Below are 25,599 nucleotides of genomic sequence, written 5' to 3'. Positions count from 1 at the left end.
TTTGTACCCAGCTTGCTTTATTGTAGACTCATAAAAATCAAGGCCAACCAGATTTTTAAGGCACATTGAGGAAACAAAACTTTTAAGTCATTTGTTCTTTTTAAAAAACTTTAACTTTTATCTATGTTTCATTTAAGTCACATTTGAGTATTCCCATTAGCTCCATATATTCAAAGCAGTTTTTACACTACTTGAAAACCACAAAGGTAGAAGAAAATGGTTAAGGAGCATAGAACGAAAGGATTAAAAGCATAAAGACAGAAACTAGGGTTTGGTTCCGGGTAAAGCACTTGTCTGGCACATGCGCAGGCCTCGATTTGATCCTCAGCACCATGAGTACAATATGGGGTAGGGCATTGTTACCAGATGGCAAAGTAGCATTGATAGTTCCATAATGGATGGATTCCCGTCCTCCCCCCCCCCCCCCCCCCCCCGCCCAGTTCTGAGCACAGCTGGAGCTGCAGTGATACCATGTGGATAGACTAGGGCGTGAAGTGTCCTCAGGTTCAAATCCCAGGTGTACCATTGACTAGTTTTGTGCCCCTGCCCATGTTCATTGTTCTGAACCTTTCTTTCCTCATCTGTACAGTGAAGATAAACAGAATCTATTTCCTGCTGTTTACACAAGATGTCTGCCTTGATGCAGGTTCTCATCCTCTTCCCACTCATTTTCTAATCCTGTGTTACCTCTCCATATATATACATATATATATGTATACACACACACACACACTTAAATCCAGCCGGCATATGCTTACCAAGTAGCTTGTGTATTACCATCCTAAAAGTAGATATAAAGAGGTAAGGAAAGAACTTTCATGTTTCAAAAAACTGCACAGAAATGATTGGATGATGAATTTGTCCATCTTACCACAGTTGTATTGGACTGGACTTTGATTTATATCTGACTAAAGTATTTCTCTTGAGGAAGTGTGTGTGTGTGTGTGTGTGAGAGAGAGAGAGAGAGAGAGAGAGAGAGAGAGAGAGAGAGAGAGAAAGAGAGGAGAGAGAGAATGTGTGTGATCTGCTACCTCAGACCAGGGTTTATTTTGGGGAAAAAATCCAGAGCAGTTTTGAGAATTTTGTGGAAATGGCTGGTTGGTCATATGAAAACCTCGGTTCCTGTGACGGGCGGAACCCCTGAAGTTGGCTGTGTCACAGCGGCGCTGCCTGCAGATGAGCAGCAGCGGACAGTCCCACGGAACAACAGATTGCAACATAGGGACAAGGCGCCCTGGGGAGCTTCATCTGCGCTGAGTGTTGGATTACACATGCATTGTATTAATTTCTGAAAGGCCGTCAGTATGCCAGCAGTTGTGCAAACACCTGTGATTAGTTTATCACTGAAAGTGCCCTAGAGTCTGATAGGCAGTCCTACGCTGTTTTGTCAGAGACAAATACATAAGTGACTGTCAATAACGCCTCATCATTTATTCCTCCAGCATTACATTTCCATCCATCACATCTGATTTGCTACTCATCCTTGTCAGGGTCGGTTTTTTAAAAGAAAATCTGTTTGAAAAAGCAGCCTCTAGATTTTATTATTTTTTATTGCCAGTTGTGCGGCTTGAACTCAGGACCTGGACACTGTACCTGAGCTGCTTTTGCTCAAGGTTAATTGGTTTGTTGGAGATGAGAGTCTCAGGTGCTTTTCCTGCTCAGGCTGGCTCAGGCTTTGGAATAGCTAGGATTACAGGCATGAGCCATGCCACCTACTTGGGATTGTTGGGGTTTTTTGGTTTGTTTGTTGTTGTTGATGTTGTTTTTAATGAGTGAATAGGAAGTTTCTAGGTGATAGAAAGAGAACAATTTTGGTTCATGTAATTCTACACACGCACGCACGCACGCACACGTACCCCGCCTGCTCTCTGGAGCGGCTGACTTAATGTCGGCTGGAAGGGACTTGGAGTCATCCTGCCTCTCAGGTGCTTGCTTCTTTGTATTAGGATTTTTCTTAATTTGTGTTACTGTGGATAATAGTAGTTGGCTGAAAATATGGGACGGGAGCAGGAAGAAACAGACTCTGAATAGATTCAGAGATTTTCATAGTACCTCAACAAGAAATGTTAGTAACATATGAAAAAGAGAAGTGTACTCCGAACGTGCCCCCCTCCCCCAGTCTCTCCCAGGTCTTGCACATGCTAGACAAGTACTGTGTCCCAGAGCCACTCCCAGCCCACGGGAAAGTCACTGTGCAGACTGCCACAGCATGGGACATGTGTGCATAACAAACCGTATCACCACAGGTTGGTCCGTGCTTACGTGATTTTTCCAATAAATACTAGTTGGAGAGCTTAAGTACGTTTTTGCTATAGGCAAGAATAGTAATAATGGTCACACATTTTCGTGAGCAAATTCAAAATAGCATTCTACTTAGATTAGCTTCTTTTATCATAGCAGTGGTGGAGAAATCTCAACTTTTAGCTTTGAACATGTTCTAATTATGCTCCACACACATAGGATTTAAAATTAATTTGTAGACCTGCAGTGAAGAAGGGTGTTACAGACCACACTGACTTGGCAATAGAAAAATGATAATTATGAATTTTCAGGAAAAATCAATTGACTTGAGATTATGTAATACAATTATTTTAATATGAATCACTATTGAGACAAATGACATAATATCAGTGCCACAGCATACTTGGCAAAGGCAAAATGGTAGTCAGTGGCCTTAAAGGATGGAAATTGAAGGCTAACCTAAAGAGTTCTCTAGCATTGACAGTAAAGTACCACAAAAAGAAAACTGTTACTTGGCTAAAAGTCACCAGCAGCCTCAAATTCAATGTGTCACTATTAAAGACACACTCGTGTGATTTGCTAGACTACTGTCTCATAGGCAACTCAACCCAGGAGTTGGGGGCGAGGAAGAGTTTCTTATTTGGGGAACCAGGTCTCAGTTCTGCCATGTGGCAGTTTGCAATGGATTGCCAAGGAAACATAACAATGCCCTAGCAGTGTTTTTGAGGCAAATCTGTTAGTAGACTTGGAAAGAAGATGAATGTTTGAGGTATTCTGAGTAATCCACGCTGGTAATGTAGATTGGATAAAGTTGGTAGCTGCCAGTTCATGGAACTGCCCGCCATGTCCACCAGCCACACGTGGCCGGTGGGTGGTGGGAGTGGCACCAGCTATCAATCAGTACCAGAGGTTGAGAGGATGGAAGGAGCCCAGGAGTTCACAGGGCACTCTGTCTGTCTTAAAAAACAAGGTGAGTGGGCTAAAATACTTAATAAAAATTGAAAAATTCACTTCCTCGGGTACATTGGCCACATTTCAGCTGCTCAGTAATAGGCACATGTGGCTGGCCGGACCATTCCCCTACTCACAGAGCTCTCCACACAGTCTCCAAAGCCACTGCGCACTCCTTACCCAGGATGTCCAGTGTGCTTGGGAAAAAATCCAAAACCTTCAAGTCCGAGTCCCTGCTGTCTCAGATCACCTCTCCCTGCGCCCCCCTCAGGTCCTCTGCACGCCAGCCTTCTGGGACACGAGTCAGTGGTCCACGTGCACCCCGATCATGTGGTCTCCCCTGGACCGCAGGTGTGCAGGCAGAGCTGCACATCTCTTCAGGGAAGGTGCTTTGAGAGCAGACCTCTCTGTCCTGAGCTGGCTCATCAGACACACACAGGGATGGGCTGATGGGCTGTCCTGGGCCGCCCTCATCAGAGCTCCCCTGAGACCCCCTAGAAGTGTGCTACAGTGTCACCTCAGTGAGGTGACAGACCAGTATGACACCAGACAGCTGTTATTCAAAGCTTTCAAACATTGGGTTTTGGTTATTTCCTAATGGTGGCTTTATCGGGTTTGTTAAACAAGCTCCTGAGTGGTAAAAAGGCCAAGCTTAGAATTCCTCTTGTGTCTGGAGTTGTCAGCCCAGGCTGCAATGACAAAATACCACAGCATCACTTTTCCCACAGTCCTAGAGGCTGGAATCACATAAGGCTGTGGGTTTCTGGGCAGGGCCCCTAATCTTGTCCCACTGCTGGCTTTGTGCCCGCTCCGTGGCCCCTCGGAGAGCTCTGCTGTCTTTTGTCAGTTCACGCATCCTAGTGGGTGAGGTCCCACCTCCTGGCCCACATCACCTTCACTCCAAACACAACCACATAGGAATTTGAGGACACTATTCAAGCTAGACACCTGTGAATTCTTATTGATACATATCTTATTCTATTGGGATTATATAAATAGGACTTTTTATAAAATAGAGTCAATATGAGTAAAAGCATTATGGATGTTCCTTGATAACTATAACTAAGACTTAATACAATATAGAAAGCATTTCTGTATGCTAAGGGGTTGGGGTTTTTTTTTTGCCGGGGGTGTGGGGGTGGGAGAGGTGGTTTGAACTCAGAACTCAGGATCATATACTTTCTAAGTGGGTGGGTGCTCTACCCTGAGTTCAAGCCCCAGGACCAGCACCACTACCACCCCTCTCCCCCCAAAAAACCCTGATGTATTATGATAGTTCTCTGTATGTTTGATGGTTCATGCAGTCTCTGCCCATCTGTACTAGGCCCCTGGCTTAATAGTTCATTTCATACCATAAGAAACGTACTTTAAATTCATTCCAACTTTTGACAAAAAGGAGCCAGGGATTTATGTGAAGGTATGATCAGTTTAAAGAAACATGCCCCATTTTTAGCAGTCTGTTTCCATGGCAACAGAGGCAGCAGCCAACCAGCAAGTTATCAGAGCTCCTGTAAATTTCCAAGGCTGGGTGTTGAAAACATTGTCTTCCTGACCTCATGCTGCAGATCAATGCAGGAAACCCACAGTGAGGCAGCCTGGAATGACAGCAGTCTTGTCAGCCTTCAGTTTTTCCTACAGTTTTACTCTTTCCTTGCTAATAGAGGGTAAATGCTGCATTCTAGATTAGGAGACCTCTTTACGGGCAGAGGATGGCAGCTCCAAATCCGTCTCTCCACAAGCTAGCAGCCTGCATTACAAGGTGCAGTAGAATGGAGGTAGCATCTGCTATTTAGGCCAAAGGTCGGTGCAGATTTTTAGTTAGCTTGATGTCTCTACTGCCCTTTTCACTAGAAAATAGTTATGATATGAAAATTCCTGGTACACAACTACCTGCTCTTTGTGGTGCCTGAGCTCTGCATCTGTGTGTGCATGCACCACTCTGCTTTTGTCTCAGGAAGCAATGGTGAAGTTGGCTTAGTAGTATAGAAAGCCTGGCTCTCACTGACATGCCAACATTTTTTTTGGGGGGGTCCGGTCGTGGGGCCTGAACTCTGGGCTTGGGCATTGTCCCTCAGCTCTTCAGCTCAAGGCTAGCGCTCTACCACTTGAGCCACAGCGCCACTTCTGGCTTTTTTTCGTTTTGCTTATGTGGTGCTGAGGAATCGAACCCAGGGCCTCAAACATGCAAGGCAAGCTCTCTACCACTGAGCCACCTCCCCAGCCCCTACGCCAACATTTTTATGGTAACTTTGCATCACATTTTTAAAAATTACTGGAAAGCCGGGCGCTGGTGGCTCACGCCTGTAATCCTAGCTATTGAGGAGGCTCGAGATCTGAGCATCACTGTTCAAAGCCAGCCCAGGCAAGGAAAGTCCGTGAGATTCTTATCTCCAATAACCTACTAGAAAACCGGAAGTGGCGCAGTAGCTCAAGCGGTAGAGCGCTCGCCTTGAGCTGAAGAGCTGAGGGATGGCGCCCAAGCCCAGAGTTCAAGCCCCACAACCAAACAAACAAAAAAAAATTACTGGAAAAGGAATCTTAGTTTATAATGGGCAAATTAGACCCCCTGAAAATATGCCCAGAACTCTAATGTATGTTTGCCACTTGTTAACCTCTCTAAGAGCATGCAGTGCTTTGTTTCTCCCCCAGTGTGGCACAAATGAATTGTAATGGAGATGAGAAGAACCTGGTATCCACTACTTTCTCATGATCTTCACTTTGCCCATAGCTGCTTCTTCAAGGCAACATAATCACATTTTGTCTTTTATCTTCCATCAAGATAAATTCAAAAATAACTTCAAAGCTAAGTGCGTTGTCTCATGCCTGTAATCAGCCAAGGAGGCTGAGATCAGAAGAACTGTTATTGAAGGCTAATCTGTGTACTTTGTGAGGTCCTGTATCAACAGCAAAAGCTGAGCATAGTGGTATGTGCCTGCCATCCCAGGTATGGAGAGAAGTGTAAATAGGAGGTCCAAGTTAGCTTGGGCATAAATATAAGACCCTGTCTTAAAAATGACAGCAAAAACAGCTGGCAGAATGGCTCAAGTGGTGGAGTGCCTACCTACCAAGTGCAGAGCCCTGTGTTTAAACCCTAATACTGCCAAAAAATTCAAAATGAACAAAATAACCTAAGACCCTAAATTCACACACTGAAGTAAAACAATTTTCCCTCAAATAATCACCTCTCCCCTTTGGGAATTTATTCTTAAATGTGAAAGTGCTTAGGGAGACAAGCAGCAGCATCTTGGTTCAAAAATCAGTTGAAAAATTAAAATTGGGTACAAACATGATAGTGAAATAATTATATTTTAAGGTGCTTTCTATTGGAAGTCTTAAGGTTTTGTCACTTAGAACCATTTAGAGATTTGGGGAAAATAATTTGACATCTGAACTATCCATGGTACTAAGAAATGATAATTCCAGTGTAGCATTGCAAGTCTGCTTTCTTCAACATAGTGATTAAAATGAAATTTTTGCTTGTATAAAGGTAGAGAAAGTTGAAAGCACTTTGATTTAGATAATACTGTTTTTAATCTATTGGCAAGAAATAAATAGTATTAAATATTCAAAAGTCTATGCATTTTTCTTTTGTTGGCATGTAATAGAAAAGAACCTGACTTCTTAGGAAATAATGAAGACACATTGTCTTGGCAAAGGTCCATAATTACTTAATTTTTTTTTCTCTGAATGAAATAGATAAAAGGTCATCTGCATCCATCGTCTCTTGCATCTGGCATGATTTCAAAAGACAATGTCTGGGAACAGAATTTTCCTCTTAGCAATTGTGCCTAGTCCCGCTTACACAGAAGTGTTACTCCATCTAGGAATTTGGGGATAATGAGAAGTGAGGAAAAGTGCACCACAGAATTCTGTAGAGGTACAAGAATTGGAAAAAAGCAAAGTGGTGGGTCATGGGGCTTGAACTCTGGGCTTGGGCACTGTCCCTCCGCTCTTCAGCTCAAGGCAAGTGCTCTACGGATTAAGCCACAGCGCCACTTCCCGTTTTCTAGTGGTTTATTGGAGATAAGAGTCTCACAGAATTTCCTGCCCTGACTGGCTTTGAACCATGATCCTTAGATCTCAGCCTCCTGAGTAGCTAGGATTACAGGAGCGAGCCACCAGCGCCCAGCAGCAATGAGGATCTTTAGGGACCCAGCAAGAGGGAACGTTGTAGCTGTGAAATTATGTCTGTTCCATGTTCATAGACTACAACTGTAATTTGTAAGAACAGTCAATACTTAGGCTTAGGGCTGGGAAGGTGGCTCAGTGGTAGAGCGCTTGCCTTGCATGCATGAGGCCCTGGGTTTCGATTCCTCAGCACCACATAAGCAGAAAAAGCCAGAAGTGGTGCTGTAGCTCAAGTGGTAGAGTGCTCGCCTTGAGCTGAAGAGCTGAGGGACAGCGCCCAGGCCCAGAGTTTTGGCCCCACGACCAACAAAAAAATAAAAATAATTTATGCTTAAATAAAAGACAGGAAATATACCAAGATAATAACAGCAGTTGCATTTCTGGGTGACATTTTTGGCAATTTTCTTTCTTTTTTTTTTTCTCCTACATTTTTATATTTTCTCATTCTATATAATGTGTATCAATCTTACTATGTATGAAAAATTGATTTCAGAGGCCTTGGTGTAGTCTAGTTAAGAAAGATACATGCATGCAAAAAGCAAATGGTCTAAGCATACCCTGGGCTCTGCGCTGGTGGCCCGGGCAGCCTCTGGAGAACTGCTCCTCTGGAATGCACAGCTGTCGTAGTCCCACACGAGGCTGGTGTTTTCCATGGAGAACACACTCTGCCTGTTTGAAAGGGACTTTTTTTGTATTGCCCCCCCCCTTTCTTTTTGTAGTAATCAAACTTACAAATGACTTAGGGACTGTTATGTGGATTGCTTTAGTTTCTAGGTTTTTCTGAGACATTCTTTGAAGTGAACAAATAAGAGCAATTGTAGCATGCATTGTCTTAGTCTATGGCCTATGCACTTGGTTTTTGTTAAGATGTAAATACTGTCACTGAGTGTTTTGGACTTGTCTTCCCTCCTGAGAAATCTATAGCTGATGTGCAACTGTTTGCAAGACAACCACGGGAGAGTCACCTTACAAACAGCATAGCAGCTGTGAACTAGGACCCCAAAAGCACACAGTTCGGCCCTTTACTCCGCAGGACACCAGGATGTCTTGTCTCCCCCCCCCCCCCCCCCCCCCCCCCCCCCCCCCGCTCCTCCCGTGCACTGTACCATGTGAAGGCCAGTATCAAAGGCTGCCTGGAGAGGGCGCCCTTTCCCCATGCTTACCCTATGCCATTCTTTCACTGGGCTGTTTCTAAATTGTGTGCTCTAAAATAATGCAGTGCCTCCCCTGCATTCTGGGAGCCATTCTAGCAAATTCTCAAACCTGAGAATGGTCTGGTGGGATCCTCACAAGTTCATAGTCTGAATCATCTGGGCTAGTGACTGGCATCTGAAATGGGAGCGGGCTTGGGAATCTACTCCTAACTGGGTGCTTGGAGTCAGAGCTGAAGTAACTTGTCAGCTGCGTGTTTGGTGCAGGGCAGGCCCACAGGGAAGGAGCGGGGAGAGGCACGCGTGTCTCTGCTGCCCTCACGGCTGCAGGTGGCAGTGCCCAGGAGCGTGATGCCGGGGTGTGCCATCGTCGGAGATCAGCTGGAGCGGCTGCTCTGCTGTGTGTGGGCTCTGCCGTGACCGCCGCAGCGTGGGAGACACTCCAGTCTAATTACACGTCACTTGCCACTCTCAGAAACCACTCGCCCACAAGTGAACTGTGTTGGACACACTTGCCTTGAAAGTACATTTCCTGCTTTGGGGATGGTTTTCTGCTTATTTTGACACAGAAAAGAAGGCTGTTAATATTTGTGTTACTCTTTGTTTTTGATGCTTTTCCGTGAGGATCACATCAGGAGAAAGGAGAGACGCCGCCGCTGACACTCCACTCCAGAGCCCGCCTCTGCGCGCCCTCCCCTCACCCCTGCCCTCCGCTGCTTTTCCCCGGGTTCTGCTCTGTGCGTGACCACCTTATGTGCCACTGGGCACTAGTGTTGGCACTCCTGTGAGAACTCAACCACTGGGCACTGCCAGACACAGAGGCCCACGCCTTGCTTCTGTTTATTCCTAACTTAGCGGAGCGGAGCAGAGCACACCATCCGCAGACGCAGACGCGCTCGCGTGCCGCACACAGCTGACACAAACTGTCACCAGACATTTAAATGTCAGAAACGTGCAGAGTTCTTTGCAAGCATGATTTTTCTCTTGTTTTGTGTAACACAGTTCTTCATCACTTGCTTCACCTCTACGTGAGGTGTAGGTGAAGCATTGGGACCCTGTAGCCCCCAAAACTAACAGAAGCCACACTTCTGTATATAAAGCAGAGATAAGGACATTTGAGAGCCACTGAAAAGTGAGTGGCGGCCCGGGGCGGGGCCCTGCACTCCTGCCTCCCCACTGCTGGAAAAATGCACAGCTATTATTTTGTATACCTATTATTGATAACCCCTAAGCGCAGGCTTAATCCTCCTAACCTTGCTTTTTATTGCTGGTCTGCTATAAAAACCTAAATGGAAGCTTAACCCCAAACATAGCTAATATACCAAGGAAGCATTTTCCACCATCACATCCTTTGAAAAAGGCTCATTTTCTAAATAAGGCAATGAGATGCCACAGAAGAACTCTGCTTGGGAAATCTAGGGAGGATTTGTCTTTCACTCAGTTTGGCAAGCCAGCTAGCTAAGAAGCTAAAGGATGCCACAGAACCTCCCATTTCTGTTTCTCTGGAAGAGAGTCCCTTTATTAGTAAGTCGTAGAGTGTAAACCTCCAATTTCAGTTGATTTGCTTTGCTGCCATATGAAGATATTTAAACAGGAAATCATAAGCTTTATAGTAAAGTTGTTAGCTAAACAAAATTTATGCAGTGTAAATTCAGAGTTCATCCAGCAGACAGAAATCACAAAACAATTCGCTTGGCAAATTGGATAGTGCCAGGCCAGGTCCTTGTTTGGTTATGAAATCGGTGTTCAATAAGGCCTGAGTCGCTATGCCCTGCAGTTGTCCATCAGCTTCAACGGTCATTATTTTCTCTCCACAGTGCTCCAGCTGAGGCTGCAGCAGAGGAGGACGCGAGAACAACTAGTGGACCAGGGCATCATGCCACGTAAGACCCAGAGTGTTTTCTTCTCTTGTGTGCAGCAGCAGCATGGCCATGTCCGGCCTGGGGGCACCTGTCCACGCAGGCAGAGCCGCCACCACATCACTAGCAGGAGACGCAGCCGTCATCACTGCCAATCTAAGAGAACCACGCAAAATGCGCTTCAAATTATCTGAGGAACACTCTTAATACACTGAAGTTCCTCCTTCAAACTTGAGTATTTGTTTTAGTTTTAAAATGAAGTAATCATTTTGCTAATGGATATGAGATTAGACTTGCAAAAGTAACATGATGAAGTTGATTCAGTCTTGTTCTACTCATTTAATCCAAATTAATTATCTTTGGTACTGTGTACTATAGTCTGTGTAATTAAATGTATCTTAATTAGAAGACTAATAAGCATTCTATTTATAATTAATAAAAATCCTTCTGGCTCAAGTACAAATATTTCCTGAGTGTCCCTTGGGTTCAACCTTTCAAGAGATTTTTGAGTATTTGCCTAAGTTGTTCTCTTTTCCTTTAAACATTCCTTCTTTGGGGGTGATTTTGTATTTTAAGGGGAAGCTAGTTGTTTTATGTAGGTTTTTAAATTATCTGGATTTTTTTTTAAGTTTTACAACAGTTAAAACACTAGAAAGAAGTTCGAGTGAGTTTTTTGCTTCCCAGTCTTCTAAATCACTGCTGGCCCATAAATCATTTACTGATTTATTGTAAAGGAATGAATTTTCTCAGCAGTAAATTTTTTTTTCCTAGTGAAAGTTTTTTCCTAGACAATTAATACTGAAAAAGGTTCCATCAAGAATTACAATAGTCAAAGGCTGCTCTGATAATCTGCCCGATTCTCCCACTACTGAATTCTTCTCTGTGAACCAAACAAGCAGGATTCCATGGAGATGTTCAGGATATCATCACTAGGCCACGCTAACTGCTATAGAGAACCTGCGAGCCCCTGCAGTGCCTCAAGGCCAGACCAAGTCTCAGTGACACAGGAAGCCTAGCCCTGGTGGATGGGCTACGCATCCCTTCTGCTCACCTGTGGGCATCCATGCAGTCTACTAGGAGATTTTGATGCACATAGCCAAAATGATTTTGCAGAGACAGTCCATAGGAATTGTGTAGCAGGTGTGGTTTTCCTAACTTCTGCCTACCCTCATGTTGAAGAGTCACTGTGATTTTTGAGCATGTGATAGGAAGAACATGAGCCTTAGAAATTCACCCCCCTAAATCTCAGTCCCTCTGACCATCACCTACCTATATGACCTCAAGAAGTCACTGGCTTCTTTGGGTCTTTCGTATGTCCCAGGCTGATTGACACCTACGTGCACGGCTGCTATGAAGACCAAAGCAGCAGCATCATGATGGCCCCATAGCTGAGCCTGTTGTGGGTTAGGAATAAACAGCGCCTCGGGTCTGAGACCACGTTGGGCTTTGAGCTGATATGGCATGAAGAGCAAAGACTTCTGAAGGGCCAGTCACGGGCCCTAAGCAAGCTTGCCCAGCTAGTGGTAGGAAGTCATCTGGCCCGGTATTCTTTATATATGCAACCCTGTTTTAAATGTTTATTTGTAAAATATATACATTTAATTTCATAGCACTTCAAATTTTTGGTATCTCTTAGAGGAATTAAATGGACTTCTAGCTATGCACAGTTAGGATTATCCATCAAGGTGATGTGGTGTAGCTTTGGACTGAGGCGTGAACTCCTGTATTTATACTGTGAAACCATTGATTTTCCCCTCACAGCTTTGAAGAGCCCAGCGGCATTCCATGAACAGATAAAAAGCTTGGAACGAGCCAGAGTAAGGACTTTTAAAGTGTTTTATTTTTCCATGTTGTTGTATTGTACATGTGGACACATAATCGCACACCTAAGTGTGTCAGTAGAAAAACACAGCCTAAATGGTGTGGGTTCTGAGGTGGTTTGGTGGAGTTCGAAGAAAATGTGTCACATTTAAATAGTATTAGTTTTAAGCCAGAAATGGATTAGTTTTCCCCACTCTGTGTATCAATCACATTTCTTCACTTTGTTCTCAGGACCTAAGGAAAGGTCTTAAGAGACGTCATAAGAGAGTAATCCTCCCTCCCTTACTCTGCCAAGAGCAGCAGTGAGGCATTTCCCTGAGCGTGGAGGAATGGCAGCATAAGAACCCTGCCGTGCTGGCCCGGCCGGCCCGGCCACCCTGTCCTTCGGGGAGGCACCATCAGTACTGGGTGTCTGCGTTTGTCTCTAAAAGTGCCATTATGCTCATTTGTTCCTTTGAGTTTGTTTTGGGGTATAATGTCTGTGACACATATTCAAAAAATTCCTTAACAGTTTTCCCAGCATGCAGTAATAACCACTTAGAATTTTATAAGATACAAGACTTGTTTGTTTGTTTTGTCAGTTGTGGGGCTTGAACTCAGGGCCTAGGTGCTGTCCCTGAGCTTCTTTGTGCTTGAGGCTAGCATTCTACCACTTGAGGCAAGGCACCACTTCCAGTTTTTGAATGATGAATGGAGATGAGAATCCCACGGGAACTTTCCTGCCCAGGCTGGCTTCCAACCACGATCCTCAGATCTCAGCCTCCTGAGTAGCTAGGATTACAGGCATGAGACACCTGTGCCTGGTTAAGACTTACTTTAAAGCCTTATTTTTAAGAACTGAGTATAGTTCTGATAAAGGAAATATGAATTATGATAATGACCTTATCAAAGGATATTAATATTTTTTAGAAATCCAAAAATAATATTTTATTGAAATATGTTTAAATGATTAGATTTGTGTTTTTTGGGTTTTTTTTGTTTTTGGTCGATTGTGGGGCTTGAACTCTGGGCCTGGACGCAGTCCCTCAGCTCTTCAGCTCAAGGCAAGCGCTCTACCACTTGAGCTACAGCGCCACTTCCCGTTTTCTGGTGGTTTATTGGAGATAGGAGTCTCACGGTCTCTCCTGCCGGGGCTGGCTTTGAACTGCGATCCTCAGATCTCAGCCTCCTGAGTAGCTAGGATTACAGGCGTGAGCCACCAGCGCCCAGCTTAGATTTGTGTTTTTTCAAAAAATCATCTTTTTTTTTTTTTTGGTTGGTCATGGGGCTTGAACTCTTGGCCTGGGTGCTGTCCCTCAGCTCTTCAGCTCAAGGCAAGAGCTCTACCGCTTGAGCCACAGCGCCACTTCTGGTTTTCTAGTGGTTTATTGGAGATAAGAGTCTCACGGACTTTTCCTGCTCAGGCTGGCTTTGAACCACGATCCTCAGATCTCAGCCTCCTGAGTAATAGAATTATAGGAGTGAGCCACTGGCGCCCGGCTTTAAAAAAAGACTCATCTTTAACATTTTGAGCTTTTCATTTTCACAAGTTTTGATGTTAAGACAATGAAGTACTTACTTGGTATTAACATCCTTTTCAAGTCTTTGGAGCATTTTGAAGATAACAATTTAAATCATATTGGAAATAGTTTCTTACTGATTTCTAGCCTTTTTCTCTCTTTTTTTTTTTTTTTTTTTGGTCCGGTTGTGGGGCCTGAACTCTGGGCCTGAGCGCTGTCCCTCAGCTCTTCAGATCAAGGCTAGCGCTCTACCACTTGAGCCACAGTGCCACTTCCGGCTTCTTTCTTTTTGCTTATGTGGTGCTGAGGAATCGAACCCAGGGCCTCAGGCATGCAAGGCAAGCGCTCTACCACTGAGCTAACTTCCCAGCTCCTCTAGCCTTTTTCTCAAACACCTGACAGAAAGAATACACAGTTTACTTAGTGGATTACCCTGAAAAAATGGAAAACCACAATAAATTATGAATTATTTATGATAAGACTTTCTTTACCTCTTTTTTTTTAAAGACTGAAAACTTTTTGAAACACAAGATTCGGAGTCGACCAGACCGATCTGAACTTGTCAGGATGCATATTTTAGAAGGTACAAGTTTTATTTCTGCTTATTTTGCTGCGTTTTTCTCAAGAAAGCAAGTACAAATTCCGTTCTTACCTCTGATTCCCATCCTAGTAACTTTTTACCTCACAGGCTGGCATTCTCCAGATCTGAAGACCCCCAACTAAAACACTGTGTTTGGTACAGGAGAAGACTTGACTCTCCAAATAACCAGCTGATGAGCTGGCTCTTCCCACTGCCAGTCCTGCAGGTGCCTTGCCCACACCCCTGGACAGGCTTCATCCAGAGGGGTTTTTGTTGTTTTTTAAATAATGAAGGACATGTGCTCTGCTCATTAAGTCATAAATCTAACTGTAAGCCCCAAGTCCTTCATATCTCCTGGGCATGACTACAATCCTTATGATCTGACATTTATCCACCCACCGCTCTCAAAGTCTCCCAGTGACATGACCTCCTTCCTGAGGATCCTGAGGGGAACAGCTGCCCTTCCATCCTTGTGAAAGACATGGCTTAGCCCCCCTGCTCCCTCTTTTCAGGAAGAGCAGTCTTGGAAGCTTATGCCTCTATCCAAAGCTTTTCTGATTTAATGAGCAGGATGAGGAACTTGATCCTGTGATAGTCACAAGTGTGTTAAGCCTTGAGAAGATTCAGAAAGAATCTGGAAACTTTATAAGCACTTGGAGATAGTTGTCAGGTAGAAGTAAGATCTGTTGTCTCTGAGCCTGAATATAGAATTAGGATTGCAGCTTAACATGAGGAATAATCCTCAAAGGTCAGACATGTCCAAAAGTGAAATCTTCACGAGTTGTAAGACATATGGACCCCTGCCTTCCTGGAGCTGATGTTCTAGTGGCGAAAACAGATCACAATAAACAAAAAGGTGAATTTCAAACTGAAACAGTGTTCCACTGGAGAATAAAGAGGCTGCTGTGGTAGAGGAAAGGCACAGGCTGACACCACCTTAGGATGTTGTAAAACAGTTCGTGTATTGAGTTAGGGTCCAAAGTAGGGTCTCTTCTGGCCTGAAGAGTCCATGGTTGTGTGCTAGTCTTCCTCTCTCCAGCGCAAGGGGTAGAGGGTACAAACATACCTTGCTCTACTTGAGTCATGTTCTCAGAAGTCCTCTGGATTGAAATGGCTTTTCCCAGAGTTTCAGTCGGGCAGAGCATCTACCAGCTATCAGCAATAAGTAATTTCAAAGAAGCCAGCCCTCTGGTAAGTAACATGGAAAATGATTCCTTCTGGGTCATAGGTCAAAATTTCCTGACGTATGAGCAACAACATTGTGTAGTAACAGTGGTATCTGCTTCCAAAACTCCTTTTTAATTAAAATAATTAAAACTAGGGCAAATATACAACTACAAAAGGAATCGCCATCTGGCACACTGGTGGCTCACGCCTGTCATCCTGGCTACTCAGGAGGCTGAGATCTGAGGATTACAGTTTGAAACTAGCCCAGGCAGGAAAGTCTATGAGACTCTTACCTCTAATAAACTAAGAAAAAGCCAGAAGTGGTGCTGTGGCTCAAGTGGTAGAGCACTAGCCTTGAACAAAAAAATGTCCAGAGTTCAAGCCCCAAGACTGGCAAAAAAAAACATTAAATCAATTTTGATTAGCTTGGTTTAAAGAAATAAAATTGGCAGATAAGTGCCTAAATTTTCTGCACTGGATGGCTTCAAACCAGGATCCTCAGATCTCAGCCTCCTAAGTAGGTAGGATGACAGGCGTGAGCCTCCAGTGTCTGACCTGGAGTATTCATAACCAGTCATCTCCTCTTCAGCAAAGATTCTAGGAACCTGTAAACGTCTAGGCCTGAGCTGAAGATCCTGATAACATTATGGGATGGAGATAGTAGTCCATGGAACAATGAAAATTGTTTCCTCTTTCAGAAACGTTTGCAGAACCCTCCCTGCAGGCTACTCAGATGAAGTTGAAAAGAGCTCGGCTGGCTGACGATCTGAATGAGAAGATTGCTCAAAGACCTGGTCCCATGGAGCTGGTGGAGAAGAACATCCTCCCCGTGGACTCCAGTGTGAAGGAAGCAGTTATAGGCAAGTGTTGGATTATGGGGTCTTTTGAGGAAAAAGGGAAATGAAAGAGAGGGGAGAGGGAAAGGAAGGGAAGGTGGGAGGCAGAGATGGAGGGAGGATGGATGGATTTCAGATAAAGCACATTCATGAAAGGACCAGCATCCACCATGGGTATTGTTCTCTTGCTCAGTTAGAAGTTGCCTGACACTGACAGTGATTCTCAGGACTGTTACTTCCTCCCGATGAACACAGATTCCCCTTTCATGTCTGAGATTTAGGTCTGACTTTTCCTTTCATTATCACATTTCCTAGGATAAAGTTCAGTGTTATACTTTTTCATTTCTGATGCTGGGTATTTTTACAAGACTTTCATTATATTTTCACAAGCTATTTTTCTTCTCTTTTAGAAAAGAGAATAAAGAAATGGCTTGGTCTGTGTTACTTTAGGAAGGCCAGTGGTGCTCTGATACAGATGTGTTCTGTGAAATGGTAGTTTCTGTCTGCTTTATCCTTGGCCTTCCCATACTTCCTGATTTCTCCCTCTCTTCTTCCTTGCTAAGGATTGAACCACTGGGCTATACCCCATCTCCAGTGTTTCTTTTTTGTTTCTGGTGTAACTTCTAGGAGGGGGAAAACGTCATTTCAAAAATAATAGTAGTTAATCTTTTGAAAGGTTACTGTCCTGTTTTGTTTTTTTGTTTTTTTGTTTTTTTTGGTCGGTCCTGGGACTTGAACTCTGGGCCTGGGCGCTGTCCCTCAGCTCTTCAGCTCAAGGCGAGCGCTCTACCACTTGAGCTACAGCGCCACTTCCGGTTTTCTGGTGGTTTATTGGAGATAGGAGTCTCACAGTCTCTCCTGCCCGGGCTGGCTTTGAACCGCGATCCTCAGATCTCAGCCTCCTGAGTAGCTAGGATTACAGGCGTGAGCCACCAGCGCCCGGCAGATTTTTGTTTGTTGGTTTTTTGTTTTTGTTTTTTTTGACAGTTATGGGGCCTGAACTCTGGGCACTGTCCCTCAGCTCTTCAGCTCAAGGCTAGTGCTCTACCACTGAGCCACAGCACCACTTCTGGCTTTTTTCTGCTTATGTGGTGCTGAGGAATTGAACCCAGGGCCTCATGCTTGCGAGGCAAGCACTCTACCACTGAGCCAAGTTCCTAGCCCTACTGTCCTGTTTTAAAACTGTTAGGCCAGGTGCCGGTGGCTCACGCCTGTAATCCTAGCTACTCAGGAAACTGAGGATCGCAGATCAAAGCCAGCCCGGGCAGGAAAGGCCATGAGACTCATCTCCAATTAACCACCAGAAAACCGGAAGTGGTACTGTGGCTCAGGTAGTAGGGCACTAGCCTTGAGCTGAAGAGCTCAGGAACAGTGCCCAGGCCCAGAGTTCAAGCTCCACAACTGATCCAAAAAAAAAAAATTGTTGTAGCTTCCATTGCTCCCAGGGACTTATTTAAGTGTGAGTTTAAAGCTTAGACGATTTATAGCCATGAATTCCAATTTGTGCAATCAACTGTCCATCTAGGTTTGGAGGAACCACCCTTCTACACCCCCCTTCTCCTCCCCCCGCCCCTTGAAATAAGGTGTGGATCTACCTGGAGGAACTCTGCCGTTCTAGCCCTTCCCCCCATAACCATGTAGCCTTTCAACACTTGTTTCTGGGGCTGTCAGAGCTTGATCCGCATGCTGCCTCAGCCCCTTACAGATCTTTAAATCTCTACCTTGGCCTTCCCTTTTTATCTTACTACTCATTTGTTGACAAACAGGCCCAAGTTGTTTTCTAACCTGAGCCATAGGATTTCATTCCTGTCTTCTGCACTTTAATTGGTAGTCGGATCTAAAGGCTTGGTCTGATTCATGTTCGATGTTTTTAATTTTTTTCTCCCCCAAAATAAATCATAGGTAGCATAGGTGTGCTTCCACTGTGTTCCTTTCTTCTTTATTACTTTAAACCAGCTTGTTACATTCACATGGGTGGTGCTGTCTCCCCTTTTTCCTTTTAAGCGTAGCATTCCCAGGCCAGCGTACGTTGACAGTCATTTCTGTCTCCAGGCGCCGGGAAGGAGGGCTATCCCCACAGTCAGGGCGACTTCTCATTCGACGAAGACAGCAGTGATGCTTTGTCTCCCGACCAGCCAGCTAGCCAGGAGTCTCAGGGGTCCGCCGCATCGCCAAGTGAGCCAAAAGCCAGGGAGTCGCCATCTCCTGTGACCACAAACACTCCAACCCAGGTATGGCCTCGCGCTGCTCTGCTTTTTATTATAGACCGCATCAGGACCACATATTTTCACCAGAAGAAAAATCTGAACACACAGAAAAATACAATAGACTTACTTACCTATGATCAAACACTTAAAACTTTTCGATAGTTTCTTACGAATTATTTCTATTCTACATGTGCGTTTCTTTTTTATGGTGGGGTTTGAACTCAGGGCCTGGGTGCTATCCCTGAGCTGCTTATGCTTCAGGCAGCACTCTACCACTTGAGGCATAGCTCCAATTTTGACTTTTGGTAGTTTATTGGAGATAAGAGTCTTGTGACCTTTACTACCCAGACTGGCTTCAAACTGTGACTCTCAGATCTCAGCCTCCGGAGTCGCTGGGATTATAAGTATGAGCCATGGGTGCATGACCAGTGTTCATCTTTTTGCGATAGTTGCTTCACTTAGCATACTGTCTGTCCTTAATGTTTATCTATACTATAGTCTGTCAGAATCTCCTTTTTTTCCCCAAGAAAGAAGGGTGTCAGGATCTCTTTTTATTCCAGTGTGTGTTTATTCATTATGTTTATTCGTTGTATCTGTGTTTTCTTCCAGGAGTTTCATGGTTTGGGGTCCTAAGACCCCAAAGGTTTTTATATGGTGTTAGGAAGAGGGCCCACCCATTTTCCACATGTGGACAGCTAGTTCTCCCAGGACCATCTGTTGAAGGGACTGTTCTTGCCCCAGTGAAAGGCTGCGGCTCCCTGTTGAGAACCAGCTGACTATATAGACGCGAGGGCTAACTGTTCAGCTCCTTGTCCTGCTGACCTCTACATCTGTCTTAATGTCAGTACTGCACACAATGTGTGCAAACACCATCTTTCCTATTTTTTTCAAAACTATACTTAAGAGTACCAGAAAGATTCCATATGAATTTTAATATTTTGTTTGGGGGAAGATTGGCCCTTGTGACGCATACAGTTGAGTAGGTCTCAGTATATACAGTTGTGTGATCATTGCCACTCTCTAAGTATACAACGTGAAAGAAATCACTGACCCATTAACAGATGCGACCCATTGTCCAGGCAACCACCAATCAGTTTTCTATCTTCAGTTTGCTCAGTGAACATGCTTATAAATAGAATTACACCTGTGGTCTCTCACACTTGGCTTCCTTCAGCTAGTACAATGTTTTGAAGAATCATCCATAATTTACCATCTGTATCAATATATCATTCTTTTAATAGCTGATTAGTAGTCCAGCCTATAGACTTGCCATATTCATGGACATTTTTTGTCAGTAGTGGGGCTTGAATTCTGGGCCTGGGCGCTGTCCCTCAGCTCTTCAGCTCAAGGCGAGCATTCTACCACATTGAGCCACAGCGCCACTTCTGGTTTTCTGGTGGTTAATTGGAGATAAGAGTCTCACGGCCTTTCCTGCACTGGCTAGCTTTGAACCACAATCCTCAGATCTCAGCCTCCTGAGTAGCTAGGATGACAGGCGTGAGCCACCGGCGCCCAGCAACATGGACTTTTGAATAATATTGCCATCATCATAGATAGGCAGGTCTTAAGTGGACATGTTTTTACTTTTCTTAACATTCCACCTATGATTAGAACTGCTGTATCACATAGTAATTCAACATCTATCTTTTTGATCTTAACATTTATAAATGCTTTTCATTATCAGCAGATACACTTGCCAAACACAAGGTGTACTCCTGTAATCCCAGCACTGAGAGGTCTGAGGATCAGTGTTCAAGGTCAGCCTAGGCTTTATAGGCAATACTGGGCCACCTAGGCCCTGTGGATAGACTGTCTTGAAAACACAAAGCAAATATATATCATTTCAGTTGAATTGAACTAATATACTGTATCTCAATTAACCAGTGCCTTGTTGAGGGTTATCTAGAACTGTTTTCCTCTTTTTCATTCTTGTCCATACAGTAAGACCACTATTGTATTCTCACATACTTGCTACAAGTATAGTTAGATAAGTAGATATCATTGGGTGCTTGTCTATTTCTTTGGATAAATGACCAGATACTGAGTCTGTTGGGCCTAAGGTGGGCACATGATTGTTTTTCCTGGAGTGTATTACAGATTTACCTATCCCTATCTTTCCATAAGTAACAATACTTTCAACCCTGGATAGTAGTTTTATGTTTGTCTCCTTTTGCAGTGCCAGGGATAGACCCCAGGACCTCACAAATGTCAAGGAGGTATTTTACTACTGAGCTAGACCCCAGCCTCGACCTTTAATGTTATAACTGGCATTTTAAATGGTTTCTGAAACCAAGTTATTTGTTTAGCAAATATTGAGCTCTTATTACCCTTAGATTATATTGGAACTGGAAATGTAGGACGTGCAAAAGAATCTTACATTATCGGTAATTACATTGGAAGTTCACATTTCCAATTTTTAATGGTATTCATGTGTCTGTAGGTTTGATAGGAATTCTAGTGTTGTATATTACTTGTTTTCATCTCCGTGAATCTTAATAGCCCTTGGTTATTTTATAATGAAAACTATTGGCAGTACTTATTGGGACTGCTCAAGTTCAGGAAAATGTTCTTGTTAAGCTTGTTGTCTTAGGATTTCTGAGTTGTTAAAGGACTTTTGACAGTTATCTGCTTTAATCCTTAGCATAGAGACAGCCTGTGTTTACATAAGCATGATAGACTGGAGACTATTTTCCTACATCATTGCTTTTCCCTCACAAACATCTGTTTGGCGGAAACTATGCCTTCAGCACTATTTCCTTCGCCTCATTCACACTGTGCTGTGAAGTACATTCATTTACTTCCTTCTTTCTCTGCCTCTAACAAGAATGTAAGCCTACTAGAGAGGGGAGACATTGACCCTTAGAGGTTAGACCTACTGTGTGTGCGCATCCAATATCCCACGCAGGCTCTGTGAGTGCAGACTGACAGACTCTTTGTAGAAGGTTCTGCTCGCTTCATCTGAGTAGGGCTCCTTCGAGGTGGTGTGAGCGCCAGCAGTTCACACCATCCTGTCCACGGTCATCAGCAAGCATGACCCTTCGGCTCTCTGGGCAGCTGGCCTGCAAACAGGATGAGGGATGGGGAGCCATGCCCCCCATCCTGCTGTGTTCTCATATTTGGTGCACCCTGATTTGAGCTTTAAAAATAGGGCCAAAAAGAATGTCAAGCATGCAAGCAAATAGCATTTTTAAAACCCAGTTCTACTTAGCGTTTGGGCTGTCCTCTGCTTCCACCCGAGCGCCTCAGGATGTGACAGCTATTAGCATGACCTAAGCATTTCACCACCTTGCCCATCTGCCTGCTAATAGCTTCATCACAATTCTGCCTGCGCGTGCGCAGATTATCTTCTTCTTTTCCCTGTATTGCTTGTGATAGTTAAGCTTTCTACTTAGATGAGCCTAAGTTAAAAGCAGCAGCCCCACCCAGCATACTGGCATTTAGAATCTTTGAAGGAAAACAGGAATGGTGGTGGTGTTAAAGAATGAATTTGGACTGGTAAGTGAGGCACAGCCTTTCTAACTAAATAACTCCGGTGTTGCCAGTCTATAGGCAACATGCAGACTGCTGAAAGTCTGTCCCACTTTAGAGGCTGCTAACAGGCCAGAGCCAAAGATGGAGCCCTGCCCCGTGCCTGCCGTCGTATCAGTAAGGAACCTGACAGCCACTTTTCTTGTGCTTTTATTCATGGAATTAAAGCACATCCAAGGAAAATGTGCCGGCTTGCTATCGGAGAAAGATGCATCTTCGGGAGGTTTGTAAATAATGGTGAGGATTCTGGTTTCTTCTGTTGTTGCTGTGCAGGTACTGGGGCTTCAATTCCAGGCCTTGAACTCTCAGCTTTTTGGGTCACAGCTGGCACCTTACCACTTGAGCCATCTCAAGTGTCAAATGTCTAGGTTTTTACTGATTAAAAAAATACAAGTCTCTCAGGTTAGCTCTGCCTAATAACCGTCAGTCCTCAGCATCCTGAGTAGACGGAGCACAGCTGGAATAGTTTTCAGTGGCAAACTATGGTTCAGTGCTGTCTCTGGGGTTTTTGTCACAAAGAATGGATAATTAGGCTTTCTTTATTTGGGTAGTTTTTGTACTTTATATAGAATTTGTCCAGACTTCTTAGTTGATGTGTATATTTACCTACTCTTTTTTTTTTTTTTTTTTTTTTTGTCGGTCGTGGGGCTTGAACTCTGGGCCTGGGCGCTGTCCCTCAGCTCTTCAGCTCAAGGCGAGCGCTCTACCACTTGAGCTACAGCGCCACTTCAGGTTTTCTGGTGGTTTATTGGAGATAGGAGTCTCACGGTCTCTCCTGCCTGGGCTGCCTTTGAACCGCGATCCTCAGATCTCAGCCTCCTGAGTAGCTAGGATTACAGGCGTGAGCCACCAGCGCCCAGCTTACCTACTCTTATTTCCCTCAAGGAAAAGGACTTAACACATTGTTTATTAGATACCAAGATTTCCCTCAGGTTGTCCCAGTAACTTGCACCAAATACCTGGGTCCAGCACATCAGCAAGTAGTTACTGATTTAATGAATGAAATGGATATTTTTAGATCCAAACCCTACCCAAGACTTGGTTGACAACTAATGGGCTTTTAGGTGGTGATTGGGTCATGAGGTCCTGACATCATTAATGGATCAATTCATGGATGAGTTTGTAGGTGAATGGACTATTAGATCCTCTTCCCAGCTTCCCTGCCTGCCATTCCTGGGTGAGCAACAGTTCTCTCTTCCTCTTCTGTGTTCCCCCTCTCCCTCATGTCTCTCTCCTTCTCTGTCTTTCCTGATTTTATTTTCCTTTTCTTTTGCCAGTCCTGGGGCTTGAACTCAGGTCCTGGGCACTGTCCGTGAACTTCTTTTGCTCAAGGCTAGCACTCTACCTTGAGCCACAGTGTCACTTCCGGCTTTTTCTGTGTAGGTAGTACTGAGGAATGGAACCCAGGGCTTCATGCATGCCAGGCAAGCACTCTGCCACTGAGCCACCTTCCCAGCCCTGTCTTCCCTCCTCTCTTCCCTTGCTCTCCGCTGTGTCTTCTCTCCACTTTGTCCTCTGTGTGTCTGTCCTCTTTGCTCTCTCTCTCTCTCTCTGTTCCCTCTCCCTCCCCTTTCTTCCTTCCCTATCACTCCCCTCCTCTCTCCCTACTTTGTCCTTTCCGTGTGTCTATCCTCTCTCTTTCTCTTTTCCCTCGCTGCTTTTCTTTTCTCCCTGTCTTCCCTCACCATCTTCCTCCCCTTTCCTCTCTCCCTCCTCTCCACTTTGTCCTTTCTGTGTGCCTGACCCCTTCCTCTTCCCTCTCCCTCCCCTTTTCTGTCTCCTCTCTTCCCTCTTCCCCTCTCTCTTCTGTCTCCTCCCTCCTTTCTCTTTTCCTTCTCCTCTTCTCCCCCCAAAATGTCCTCTCTTCCTCTCCCATCTGTCCCTGTGTGTCTTCTCTTTCTTCTCCTTGCCCTTTCTTTTCCCTCTTCTCTCCTTTCCCTTTGTATCCTCTCTTCTCTCTGTATGTCTCTTTTCTGCTCACCTTTCTATGTGTCTGTCCTCCCTCTTTTCTCTTCCCTATCTCTCTCTCCCCTGTCTGTCTGTCCTCTCCCCTTTTTCCTTTGTCCCCCCCTTTCTCTGTTCCTTCTCTCCTCTCCCCCCTGAATGTCCTTTCTCTTCCATCTGTCCCTGTGTGTCTTCTCTTCTCCCGTCTCTCTGTATGTCTCTTTTCTTTTCTTTTTTTTTTTTTTTTTGTCGGTCGTGGGGCTTGAACTCTGGGCCTGGGAGCTGTCCCTCAGCTCTTCAGCTCAAGGTGAGCGCTCTACCACTTGAGCTACAGCGCCACTTCCGGTTTTCTGGTGGTTTATTGGAGATTGGAGTCTCACAGTCTCTCTCCTGCCCAGGCTGGCTTTGAACCGCGATCCTCAGATCTCAGCCTCCTGAGTAGCTAGGATTACAGGGGTGAGCCACCAGCGCCCGGCTCTGTATGTCTCTTTTCTGCTCTTTCTTCTCTCCCATCACAGCGTGTGTTCACAGGCTTAGGGACCAAGGACTGATCATCTCTGAACCATAGGCCAAACCTTCCCTTACCTTAGCTGCTGTCACAGCGAGCGCGCCGTCCTGCGTCACCTGTTAACACCTTGGAGCCTATGAGCGGGCAGGTGGGCCCTCCTCAAGTAGGTTGTCTGTGTGTTTTGTCAGTCATGGAAAGCTAACACAAGGACATGTGCACAGATGTTTACAATACTGTCATTCTGGTTTGTAACTCCACATGTTTCCTAAAGGATTTGAAAGCAAAAATACGTAAAAATTGTATGTCATGTAGCCATGAATGTAGATGTATAATTTGTGGAGCCTATAAAGCAGTATATTGTATATGACTACAGTCGGTATTAGGACAAGATGTCATCCAAAAATTGTATCTATACACAACGGAATATTATGCAGCCATTAGAAATGACAAAATAATGGCATTTGCGGGGAAATGGATGGAGCTAGAAGAAACATGTTGAGCCAGGTAAGCCAAGAGCAAAGAGACAAATGGTACATGGTCTCCCTGATAAGTGGATGCTAAATCCAAAATGTTAGGTGAGCCGGGCACTGGTGGCTCACGCCTGTAATCCTAGCTACTCAGGAGGCTGAGATCTGAGGATCGCGGTTCAAAGCCAGCCCGGGCAGGAGAGACCGTGAGACTCCTATCTCCAATAAACCACCAGAAAACTGGAAGTGGTGCTGTAGCTCAAGTGGTAGAGCGCTCGCCTTGAGCTGAAGAGCTGAAGGACAGTGCCCAGGCCCAGAGTTCAAGCCCCACGACCGACAAAAAAAAAAAAAAAATGTTAGGTGATACGACAAAACTAACAGGACTTAAGAAACAAAGAACTCCCACTCATCTGGTCAAACCACTACTAAATACCCCCATGCTGCTGATCACATGTATGGTGTATATGTGTACACCATTATAAGTTATAGACTATGATAGACAATTTGCTCCAGGAAAGTTAGTATGAACTTGTGACTTTAAATGAGCATCATTATTCTACAATACTGTGAAATTTGGGAAATTATGTAATCACGTAATCACAATTAAAAAAAAAGAACCTTGGGGAAGGTAGGGAGGGAAGGGGGGAAAAAAAGACAAGATGTCACAAATGTAGGGTGTTAACTGTAATCTATGGATTATTTTAGGAAAATA

At 44.5% G+C, this 25,599-nt stretch overlaps 1 protein-coding gene across 6 annotated transcripts in view; it reads left to right on the top strand.

Moving 5' to 3' along the window:
* The window catches only part of Mrtfb (myocardin related transcription factor B), a 170,812-nt gene that overhangs the window by 122,355 nt on the left and 22,858 nt on the right, over positions 1–25,599 (top strand). For all 6 annotated transcript variants that reach the window (XM_070003449.1, XM_070003447.1, XM_070003446.1 and 3 more), the window contains 5 exons: positions 10,289–10,354; positions 12,092–12,147; positions 14,158–14,233; positions 16,096–16,257; positions 18,286–18,464. In XM_070003449.1, the coding sequence (XP_069859550.1) occupies positions 10,289–10,354; positions 12,092–12,147; positions 14,158–14,233; positions 16,096–16,257; positions 18,286–18,464 (539 nt within the window). The remainder of the gene's footprint in view (positions 1–10,288; positions 10,355–12,091; positions 12,148–14,157; positions 14,234–16,095; positions 16,258–18,285; positions 18,465–25,599) is intronic.

This window comes from Dipodomys merriami, unplaced genomic scaffold (assembly GCF_024711535.1).
Source record: "Dipodomys merriami isolate MVZ:Mamm:240054 unplaced genomic scaffold, mDipMer1.0.p SCAF_60, whole genome shotgun sequence".
Lineage (NCBI taxonomy): Eukaryota > Metazoa > Chordata > Mammalia > Rodentia > Heteromyidae > Dipodomys > Dipodomys merriami.
This window is presented reverse-complemented; position numbering and strand designations above follow the sequence as displayed.